Consider the following 11972-nt stretch of genomic DNA (forward strand, 5'->3'; position numbering starts at 1 on the left):
ATTTGACAGTGTTTGTTGCGCTATCACCTACCGCGTGTGTGAATGTCTGCGTCTCGCTGGTGCCAAACATCTGTCATAGTACAGTCTGTAACAATGGATTTTGAAACAAATATTTATAACAAAATTGGTGGGTATGGACGATATAACCGAATTGTTGCAATATTTAGCTGGTTTCCGAACTTTGCAGTCATGCTGAATCTTTTTTGCGATGTTTTTTACACCCTGATTCCCGAGACGTACCACTGTAAACCCGATCCGAAGCTTTTACCTTCATCCTTTCTTTTCAGTAACTATTCCAGACAGGGTTTTCTCAACTTCTCCATACCGTGGATGAATGGATCTGGACTGAGTCACTGTGAACTGTATAAGTATCCCAGAAACGTTTCAAACTTTACAGACAATGTTCCAAAAGAGAAGGTACTGTGCACGAGAGGATGGGAATACGCCCAAGCAGCGGCTCTTCAGAGCAACTACGTTACAGAGGTAAATAGTTGTTTAGATTAGTTGTTGATGTATTTTTATTATTTTAACCATCAGTCGTTGGCTATTGAGTTGTTTGTTGTGACTAATCAAAAGGGAAGTAAGCATTAGTGTGATTTAAGGTTTGGGATGTTGGTGTTTTTAGAGTAGGTTTACCGTAAATAGATACTGCGTTGTCTCTGTTCAATTATCGTTACGCAACCCAATCAATAACCAATGTTAGTGGGTTGCTTAACAGTAAATACTTTTTCAGGTGACCATCTTTAAAAAGAAAAAAATAATACACAAACCCCATAGTATGCGACGGAAGGAATTCAAGGGATATTAGATTAGGAAAGGAACGACAATTAGTGATCCCTCACTATAAAACTAAACCCATGATTTGTTAGATTTTAATGTAATTTCCTCCAAAGAGTCTCGTGGAGGAAAGATTATTGACATAATTGACTTTTGTATCTAAAAGCGTACATTGACATTATTTGAAGTAAACACTTTAACAGCACCTCTTGATAGGAGCAGCACTTTCCATACACGTTTGCTAAATTTCGGGGGTTTGAGACTTTTTGTTCCGTTGTTTTAGTAGGTCTTGCTAAGTCAAGAGCGGGGCATCAATAGATGACACTGCATGGCCTATTACCTCATTGCTAAAGTCTGTTGTTGGTATTTCAGATCACATGAGTCTGTTAGTTCAAACCAACATGGCTCTTTACATGCTGTACACACCGTTTTGCTTCATGAGAAAAGATAACTACATGTTGACTTAATACACCTGGATAAATATCACAAGCCACTTACAGTAACAAACTGCAGGCCTATCCCTCTTGCAAATAGTGGAGAAGTATATTGGCAAACAAAAATAGGAGCAGCAACTTAAATGCCCAGACTTAAAGTAAACACTGACTATGGCGTGTGCCTGAGGGAGCATTCTAGACTGCTGGAATTCCACAAGGCAGGCAGATGTTGAGTATTTTCTCTCTTTTTCTCTTATTCTAGCTACAGGAAGCAACCAGGCCCCCGCTCTTCCCGAATCCCTGAAACACCACCTCCCCTCTCCCACTACTCCTAACCTTCATTTTCCATGATGTCAAAGGTCATTTATTTTGTGCCCCCACTGGGACCTAGACATCCTAGAGCAGAAATGTTGGTTTTCCTGGCCTGCATTAAATGGCTGGTATAATAGGGACAGAGCAGGAGATGATGGAGTGCAGGGAGACAGCAAATTAAATAAGGAGATAGAGAAGGCAATACGATCTCATTAGAGCAGGGTCAAGTGAAAGTGGAAAGTGTTGCAAGTCAAATAGTGCATGGCTGTATAGGGATCAGTCTATCTCCAGTCACTCTTATTCAAGCAAATGGGTTGATATCTGTCACACAGCTGATTACTTCCTCATTCATACAAGGCTTTATTTTAGGATTTTGAGTGTTTTTGTGTGAGGTTCACTGACCTGTTCCCACTGTGTTGTCAATTAGCAGTGCTTCATTGTTGAATGTTTCAAATTGTCTGAAATATGTTTATGAGCACTGCTGGAAAAAAAAAAAGTTTACCCGTCCTATCCCCAGAGTGGGCTACCCTCAAAATACAATCCTGGATGAAGGAAGAGCCCACCCATTCTGTCAGTAAGTCAGTGGCTCCATTGACCGTTGGCTCTCCAACTCCATTCCTGACTATGTGGCATCATCTCTGTCTGTGCTCCACAGTGGAACCTGGTGTGTAGGGACTACTGGAAGATTCCTCTGCAACACATCTGCTTCATGACTGGGTGGATTGTGGGATATGTCCTCCTGGGCACATTGTGTGACTGGTAAATCCCCTCTCTGCATTTCTCATGTGTGTTAATGAGGTTTCAGTCAGATTTCTTGCTGTATCATAAACTACAATTTTGTGAACTTCAATTGCGTCCTTGCGTCTGTTATTGACGGTAGTGTGCGTGTGTACATTTGTAGACATACCTCTAACTGTATTCTGTTCTGTCTGGATTCAGGTTGGGTCGTCGACAGGGCTTTCTGCTGTCCGTCTCTCTGTCGGGCCTGTTGGGTGTAGCTGTGTGTCTGTCCAACAGTTCTGTAGTATTTCTGCTGCTGCGCCTGTCTCAGGGCGCCATGTTGGCGGGGGTCTTCCTTTCCTCTTACCTCGCCAGTAAGTACCACTGACGTATGCTACTAAGACCTCCCGACGACAAACTTAATGGGCCTGTTCCGTCCTATTGTTCCTCTGTCCACTCAGTTTATGTCTGTGTGCTGGAACCACATTCCTTCCCCTAAATGTAATCATTTGTTAAATGGTCATGTGGAACATGTACGTTTGTTTGGATGCCGGGTAGAACCGCTTGAATTAGCCACTTGGATACCAGGCGGCCCTAAACGTGGAGCTTGGAAAAGTCAGAGGTAGGAACTAGGGCTGTCACGATATCAGGTTTTCACTACACCATTATCGTGACCAAATGAATTCACGGTAACGATATTATTGCGGTATCTATAGAAAATTTGAAGTAAAAAGATGCCATCAGTCAAATTCATCTTCAACTTTGTTTAAAGGTTGTATTTTTTTCCTCTTTTTTGGCAAATGAATTACACTCAAAATACCAGTGTATGTAGGTGGAGAGAGTCTGTAACCGTAAGCGTACAAAAGAAGAATTACACTTAATGGACAGTGAAAAGGCAACCAGGTGAACTGCTAAACAAAACATACACAAGGCCTAACACAGAGAGGTGTTTTGGGAAAAATACAAAACAATGATTCTAGTGAATAGGCTATGAAAAGGCGTTAATTCAAACGCTAGTGTATAGGTCCATACTTGTAGGTTTAGCCCGTGCATCGTTTGTCCATGAATAAGCTATGGAAAAACCGAGAGGAGTTTTGGGAAAAATATAACATCCTTTTTTCAATGTTAATAGGTTACAAAAACAGCACGTCTTTGCGGATCTCTCCCAGGGTTCTAGTGGGGCTGACGAGTTGATTTCAACGCCAGTGCACAGGTCCAGTCTCCTCGTTCAAGCACATGCATTGTTTATCTATAAGTGACATGAATAACTTTTTTTTTTAAATACAAATTGAGTTTTGCCTGGTGAATATGATATCATCATATGTGTATTATTAACAGGATATCAGTATTTCACTTTTTAAATATCACGGTTCTCGTCAGTACCGGTATATCACGACATCCCTAGTAGGAGCAGCCAAATAGGTGTGGGAACCCGTTTTGTATGAGAGATGACTTACAACATGTCAAACCAATCAAATGCCTTTCTGTCCTTTATTCTACAATGGTGCTCACTATGTTAGTGTGGTTGGGGCAACCGCATTTGGCTCGTGTGATTAGTCGGGTACAATAATACTGTTAAGATCTATGCAAAGGTGCTTGCTGGTAATATCCAGGCTCATAAGGTGTGGCCTTGTTCAATGGAATCAGACTGGCTTTTTAGGGGTTGGTTAGCTTTTGTAAAATGGCTGCTCTGTGGTATGAATGCAGCTACAACTATTACTTCTGCTGCAGTACTCTCATTAGATGCTGTAAAGACATTTGGCCTGGTCTGTCATCTGTCCTTGAGTCTATGGGTTTGGTCAACAGGTTCATTTCTATGATGAAGGTGCTCTGTGCCAATCCTACAGCAAAGAATGACTCCTCTACTTCCGGTCTTGAAATGTTCTTGGCAGTGCTGCCCATTGTCGCCCCTGATCATCTGCCTCTCTTTGCCTCGTTTTTTAGGCTGATAACTATTCATTATACCTCTCAGTATATCTGTATTCCCGAAATTTGTTGAGGATGCGATCAAGTCCATATGTCATATTTTGCCAATATTTGATCATGTTTGTAGTTTACATTGTCTTAAGTCAGCTCTGTTTGCCACTCAATAATGCAGCTAATTAAGCAATTTCTGTAGTTTAACATTTAAAATACTTTTGTATTGAAATCTTTACTACACCTACTGTCACTTCATAGACCAACTGCACACACTGTTTTTCTAAGGTTACTGGTGATGTTTTACCATCTAGCTTGTTATTATTTAAATGAATACGCTTCCTGGATAACTTTGTCTGTTCAATGTGACCATATATTCCCTGGGTTGGATACAAGAGTAAACTGCATACAGTTACCTTCAAGTTTATTTGTACGGGCTAGAGCTCCCATATCAAAAATTGTACTAAAGTACCAAACAGGTAATTTAAATGGAACTGTATTTATCCCAAATGTTTAATGTAAAATATCCTTTGTCTTACATGGTTAAATGGTTGTCACATGGTTACTTTTTGTCTTTGTCATGGCTGAAGATGAAGGAAGGTTTGTCTGCCTAGGAGACTCAAAGGTCCCCTATTTTCAAAAGGTATTTTACTTGGTTATCAACCAATTCATTTTCCACTGTGGCAGCATGGGTGAGATCATGCTCTGGGTGACATCCAAGGCTATGACTATTGTTTAGATGGAAAAAGTATGAAGACAGTTTTAATTGACATGGTTCGTCGGATTTCTTGTTTTATTTCTAGCTTAGCTCTGCCTTCAGGCCCTTGGTGTTCTGTGGGTAACGGGCGCTGTGTCCTATCGGTAAGATTATAACTTTGAGTACTGGAATGAACGCTCTTAGCTTTGTTGTATAAGAAATGCATGTATATAATTATTTCACCATTAAAACTGCTGCTGGTAGCTGGCAATCCATTTAAAATCATTCTGGTTAATAAAAAAAATCCATCTCCATGGGTGGTTTTTGGAAGCATGGCTAAAAAGACTGGATAGATTATTGAATCTGATTGTGCCCATTGGAGCCTGTGTATCAAAAGCAACCACGCAAAATGATTTCCTTAACTCTGTGTGGACACACTGTTTGAGGGACACGTGGCTTTGACTGGCAGCAAACTTCCATAACTCCGTATTAATTCAATGGGGGTTAGTAAATCCAATCTTATGCCACATAATCCCACATTAACTACTTGTCTCTGAATGAATCAGTTTAGGGTTCCTCTTTGTTGCCAACATTCGTTCTGGCTCAGTGTTGGTAGAGGAGTTAAAGGATAGGTGGATGGTGATATATTCTAACTCTTGTCTGACGCCCAGGTGGCATATTGTTGCACTGGTGTCATGTCAGGGTTTAAAGGGCGTGGATTTCCCACCTACTAGCCAAACTGTCAATTACTCATTCACTGAATCCCTCTTTTACACCCTCGCCTCTTTCTCCGAAAGCTGGTCTGGTCTGAGTCTGAGGACCTTTCCAAATGAATATCTCTTTATTACCCCTTAGGTTTTAATGAAACGTTCCAAACATGTTTGCCCATATGCAATGGGAATTATTTGTAGTATTATTATTATTAATCAGATGTAATTTTTTTTTACCCTAATTTATCTCCCCACCCAATTTCATGATGCCCCGTTCTTGATTGCGGTAAGGCGACATAGCGGGGAGGTTTAGCCATGTCTTCCGATGCTCATTTGTGCAGGCCATTGTGCTGGCTTAACCTGGACATAAGCTGCATTCCTCTGCCAACAATCATGAATTAGCTCACAAGCGCCCAAACCACATGAAGTTGCCAGCGTGAGATGAGACAAAGCAACCCTGTCCGTTGTCTACACGTCCGTCCCAGGCAGTACTGAAACAATTTGCACGTGCCAAGGATGGCATGCTGAAACTCCCGGCCACTGTGACCCATCTAAGATGACTTCAAATAATGTTCAACGGTTGCAGTTTTTCTCTATTGCTTGAGCACTCTGAAAGAAAAAATGTCATAACGGTTAACAAGCAGGACAGAACTTAAACACTTCTGGGTAAAATGTCTTGCTTGTTTATTGTCATTTTTGAACTGCTCTTCTCGCAAATAGCACCTTGAAGGTGCCTTTTATGCTTGAATATGGACAGAGACGTTTCCTTTTACATTTTGCAAGGAGCCAACTGTTTTGTGCAAAAATAGTGTTTACATTGGGTTGCAATAAAAAAATACGTAATTAGGTTATATTGATATATATAAACTGGACTCCAATTTAATTGAAAAGGTCTTCGCAATTGACAATCTGTAAAACAGTGCATTATATATTTAGATTTCTGTTTTAGACATGATTCTGTTAGTGCCATGATGATGGTCACCAGATTTGAAGGCTAGAATTGAATGTTATGGACAGCTCTGTCTGTTGCTAGCGTGGGTGCTCCTCTAAACAAGCCGGTTCTAAGGAAATGCTGGTTATTCTCTGATTCTTCTGTGCTAGATGCGTCAGTGCGTGATTGGTGGAACTTCCTGTGTTTGTGTATGGTTGAGTTTGCTGAGTGCTCTGCTTTATGACTCGTATGTGGTGGGAATGGTGCTAGGTACAGCCGTGAATGGTTGTAATGGTGCTAGGTACAGCCGTGAATGGTTGTAATGGTGCTAGGTACAGCCGTGAATGGTTGTAATGGTGCTAGGTACAGCCGTGAATGGTTGTTATGGTGCTAGGTACAGCCGTGAATGGTTGTTATGGTGCTAGGTACAGCCGTGAATGGTTGTTATGGTGCTAGGTACAGCCGTGAATGGTTGTTATGGTGCTAGGTACAGCTGTGAATGGTTGTTATGGTGCTAGGTACAGCCATGATCTGCAGTTGGCCTATTACACCCCCACACATGCGCGTCTTACATTCCTCTAAAGTCAATGGTGAAGTCTTGTACTTTTTCATCAGGCTGATTCTTTGTGTATCGGGCTGATTCTTTGTTTAGGGCTGATTCTGGTGGAATGCTTATGTGATCTCCTGCCAGATATTTATTTGAAGGGGAATGTGGGAACAATGGCAGGACAGGACATTTTAGTGGAAGGAAATGTGTTATTTTCCCCCTTGTTTTCTGTGAGTTTTTTTTTGAAATAGCAGGTTGAGAACTAGGGCGCTGGAGTTTAAGTTAAGGCTCGCCTTCATTCAGTTCCACCTACGGTCACAAATAGTTTTATGATTGGTCAAAAGCTACTGGTTTCTGTTGAGGCGTTCATGTAGTCCTTCACTCATTCCTCTCCACCCTTGTCTTCTTGTCCCCCGGTGTGTTTTCCAGGACTGGAGCTGTGTGATCCTCCCCATCGTCTCATGGTTGCCATGGTCAGTGGCTTCTTCGCTGTCGCTGCGGAGCTGCTGTTGCCAGGGCTGGCGGTGCTGTGTCGTGACTGGCCCGTTCTGCAAGCGGTGGCCACTCTGCCACTTCTCACTCTGCTCTCCTACTGGTGGTGAGTCTGTCATCAGAACGATTTAGTGTGCACAGTATACAGTATGTGTTAAGGGTTTCTGTATTTATTCATTGTTGCATACAGTGATATGTTTTATATTTCGGACTTTTTTTTAATCTATTCTTGTGGAAGGACCAAAAGTACGGCGAGTGAGCGTGGGAGAGAGCGCGACGTGGAAAGGAATGTGTGTTTTATGTCCTTGTGGTGTATTTCGCCCCCCCAGCTGTGTGTCAGTGTTCCCTGAGTCTCCCCGCTGGCTCCTGGCCACAGGTCAGATCCACCAGGCAAAGCGGTGTCTCCAGAGCTTCTCCATAAGGAATGGAGTGTGCCTCAGTGAGGACATCTACCCTGCTGAGAACCTGCTCTCAGGTATCAACACACTTACATACCTTACTTTCCTATCTTACATTTAGCAGGTCTAAGTCAATAAATAATGTCAGTGCAGCTTGGGGTGTGTTGTGGGTTGTTTTCCATGGTGGGATTTAACATGGAAAACCATTCAAGCCCAACAGAGAAAGGGATTTACGGAAAGCAATAGTTGCTGGTTTCCAGTTTTCCTCATTGATGATTATTTGGACATAGATAGGTGAAGATGCTGGATAAACTGGAACAGTGATTTTGAAACAGTGTTTAGTTGACAGATTTCTACTGGATTTCTCAGATACAATTGTACATTGGCTAGGGCGTAAAGCAAATCATGAAAACATTTGCTCCTTGCCCACAATAAGCACGTTACCTCTGGAGAAGGGTGGAGTTTGGCCTAGAGTTCCCTTTTCCACAGAGAGACTTCCTTTCCTTGCTCTTCATGATGTTTATCCTGATTGTTAATAACATCAGCCACCCCCTCTCCACAAACAGAAATTGAACAACTATCAAGGTTTTATGTGTAATGCCTACATCTAAGGGTCCAGGTTATCCTGTTTCTCTGAATATTAGCAAGTTTTTTTGTTTGTCTTGTGTACATTCAGCACAGCAACACTATGTATTATGTAACCAACATAACTGGCCACCCATCTTTTCTTCATTTACAAAAAATAACTTTGATCACTGTCTGCAGTGAAAAGAAACACTATGCATATAATGTGATTACCCTCAGAAAGTGGTTAAATTGTCTTTACTTATTTTCACATTCTACTCAAACACTGCTAATTAACTATATATATTTTTTTTATAGTTTTTTGACGTAGACATGGCTTTTGTGACATGTTTGTGGTTCTCTTATTCCCTCTAATTCATGTATTTTAGATGCCTAAGATCCTGGATTGTATTTCTTAATATTTCTGTAGCCCTCTTATTTTTTTCACCAATTATTTTATCTCAATTTTCTCACTTCCCAGTTTCGCGATGTCCAATTTGCAATTATGGCCTTGAACGACAACAAGTCCTGTTTCCTCCAAAGCATTTCAAACCAAGCCGATCCTCATTTCACAGCCCTCTCAACCAGGAAGTATTTGCTGGTGCACAGTCTAGAGGAGAACGCATTCACCGGCCAACAACCCCAGTTGAACTCACAGACTCTTGACCTCCCACAGGGAGTCAAAGGCATCCCTGTCTGACATCCGCCCTTCACTCTGTGCAGCGCTGAGCCAAATTCTGCCATCCTATGACTAACCCATAGGCCCAGTCAGTGTGCCACAATAATGATTCAAACACCTGGCATCAATGATGCAGCTTAGACCTCAGTGCTGCTTGGAGACCCTTTGGAGTTCATTTTAAATTAGTGTGAGCACCCAGCACATGAGAACTCCTGTGGAAGCCACAAGACACATTTCGGTGCTGAAAATTTTAATTCAACCATAGTGTACTTAATCACTGAGCGGAATTACGTTAGTCTGCATCCTGGCCCCTTTAGACCCTCTGAATGGTTGCATTTAATTTGATTTAATTGTTGGTTCTGAGGAGAGAGATGCCCCATGGAATGTGGGTTATTTTAGCACCAAATTAAGTGTTTAGGTCAGGTGGCTTTGGCAGTGAATGTAGGCTCATATATCTCCTTCCTCGCCTCTTCTCTCTTTCCATCCACCTCCCCCCCCCCATCTATCTCTCCCTTCCTCCTCTGTCTCTTTCCCTTTTTGCATCCATTTTGTTTTCTGTAGAGATAGACATGGCGTACCCAGATGACACACAGCCTCACTATCATTCGGTCCTGGAGTTGCGTTCTACCCGTGTGATCTGGAGGAACTGCCTCATTCTTAGCTTTACTTTGTGAGTTATACTGTAACCTGTCAAATGTATGTATTTTCATTCTGAGTTTTACTCAGGAGGTAATAGTCTTACCTGGTTGATAAACAGCAGTGCCACATACTGTTTGTAGAGGCTATAGAATAGTAGGGAATCATTGACTTGGGAAATCTAGCAAATGACCTCATGTATGACACCTTTACCTAACAATGCGATGCTAATCTTACCATTTATTTACCCCAGCCTCTTTTAGTAGTGTTTGTAGAGGGCGTGTTTCATATTTAGGACCTAACTTCTAACTTCTGTCCCGCGCCAGGTTCATAGGAACAGGGATTCAGTACTGTTTCACCAGGAACCTTCACCGATATTCCCGCAACTTCTACTTCAGCTACTTCCTGCGCGTGCTGACTGGAGCCTTGGCGTGCATCTTTATCTGCCTGTCTGTCAACCGCTTTGGTCGCCGTGGTATCCTGCTGCTGTCTGCCATTATCACCGGCCTTTCCTCCCTGCTGCTGTTGGCTCTCACCCAGTGTAGGTCACTGTACTGCTTTACTGGACAGATACAGTGTAGGTCACTATACTGCTATACTGGACAGATACAGTGTAGGTCACTGTACTGCTTTACCGGACAGATATACAGTGTGGGTCACTGTACCGCTTTACTGGACGGATACAGTGTAGGTCACTGTACTGCTTTACCGGACAGATATACAGTGTGGGTCACTGTACCGCTTTACTGGACGGATACAGTGTAGGTCACTGTACTGCTATACTTGACGGATACAGTGTAGGTCACTGTACCACTATACCGGCCAGATCATAAGTGACCCTCTTCTTAAATGAGTCATGGAATGATGAGAACAGTAACTAATTGTAATACAGTCCCCTACATTTATGATATCATTTCTTATTCAGGTTGGTCATTTGATATATTCAGGTGAATTTAGATGTAGTTTGGCCGGGGCAGTCAGTCATTGGAGGGATGTGTAACTGTTTTTAGATCTGCACGGAGGACTGGTGTTGGTGCTGTCTGTCCTGGGACTCCTCTTCTCCCAGGCCCTGGCCATGCTCACTGTGTTTTTCTCCAGTGAGGTCATGCCCACTGTAGTCCGGTAAGTAGTAGGCCACTGGTCTCTCCCTCTGTGTCAGTGGTGGTTGTCTGTCCCTGTCTCTCCCTCTGTGTCAGTGGTGGTTTTCTGTCCCTGTCTCGTCTTGTGTCAGTGGTCCCTCTTTCTCCCTCTTTTTCAGTAGTGCTGTGCCAATATAACAATTTAATGTAAAATTGCAATTCTTTTTTTCGCAATACTGTTGTGTGATTTGCCTTGTGCTTACTTTATTATGATCTTATTAGCTGTACGGACCTCATTTGACTGCTGGCTTTTTCTCGTCGCGATATATAATTTTATGCAAACTTAGACGTTCATTCTTTCTATTGATTGTTAATGGGAGGTTGTTAGTGGTGGTTGTCTGTCTCTGTCTCTCTTCCCTGTGTCAGTGGTGGTTGTCTGTCCCTGTCTCTCTTCCCTGTGTCAGTGGTGGCTGTCTGTCCCTGTCTCTCTTCCCTGTGTCAGTGGTGGCTGTCTGTCCCTGTCTCTCTTCCCTGTGTCAGTGGTGGCTGTCTGTCCCTGTCTCTCTTCCCTGTGTCAGTGGTGGCTGTCTGTCCCTGTCTCTCTTCCCTGTGTCAGTGGTGGCTGTCTGTCCCTGTCTCTCTTCCCTGTGTCAGTGGTGGCTGTCTGTCCCTGTCTCTCTTCCCTGTGTCAGTGGTGGCTGTCTGTCCCTGTCTCTCTTCCCTGTGTCAGTGGTGGCTGTCTGTCCCTGTCTCTCTTCCCTGTGTCAGTGGTGGCTGTCTGTCCCTGTCTCTCTTCCCTGTGTCAGTGGTGGCTGTCTGTCCCTGTCTCTCTTCCCTGTGTCAGTGGTGGCTGTCTGTCCCTGTCTCTCTTCCCTGTGTCAGTGGTGGCTGTCTGTCCCTGTCTCTCTTCCCTGTGTCAGTGGTGGCTGTCTGTCCCTGTCTCTCTTCCCTGTGTCAGTGGTGGCTGTCTGTCCCTGTCTCTCTTCCCTGTGTCAGTGGTGGCTGTCTGTCCCTGTCTCTCTTCCCTGTGTCAGTGGTGGCTGTCTGTCCCTGTCTCTCTTCCCTGTGTCAGTGGTGGC

At 43.1% G+C, this 11972-nt stretch overlaps 1 protein-coding gene across 5 annotated transcripts in view; it reads left to right on the plus strand.

Annotated features, from left to right (window-relative positions):
- The window catches only part of slc22a31 (solute carrier family 22 member 31), a 13841-nt gene continuing 1869 nt past the window's right edge, over positions 1-11972 (plus strand). The window contains exons 1-10 of one of the 5 annotated variants that reach the window (XM_020040470.3): positions 395-483; positions 1474-1570; positions 2041-2097; positions 2179-2282; positions 2463-2617; positions 7475-7643; positions 7867-8012; positions 9740-9848; positions 10141-10355; positions 10825-10936. In XM_020040470.3, coding sequence (XP_019896029.1) covers positions 2233-2282; positions 2463-2617; positions 7475-7643; positions 7867-8012; positions 9740-9848; positions 10141-10355; positions 10825-10936 — 956 coding nt within the window. In that variant the 5' untranslated portion in view covers positions 395-483; positions 1474-1570; positions 2041-2097; positions 2179-2232. The other 4 variants (XM_013138228.4, XM_020040467.3, XM_013138223.4 and 1 more) reach the window with 4 other exon arrangements.

This window comes from Esox lucius, chromosome 2 (assembly GCF_011004845.1).
Source record: "Esox lucius isolate fEsoLuc1 chromosome 2, fEsoLuc1.pri, whole genome shotgun sequence".
NCBI classification, from domain to species: Eukaryota; Metazoa; Chordata; class Actinopteri; order Esociformes; family Esocidae; genus Esox; species Esox lucius.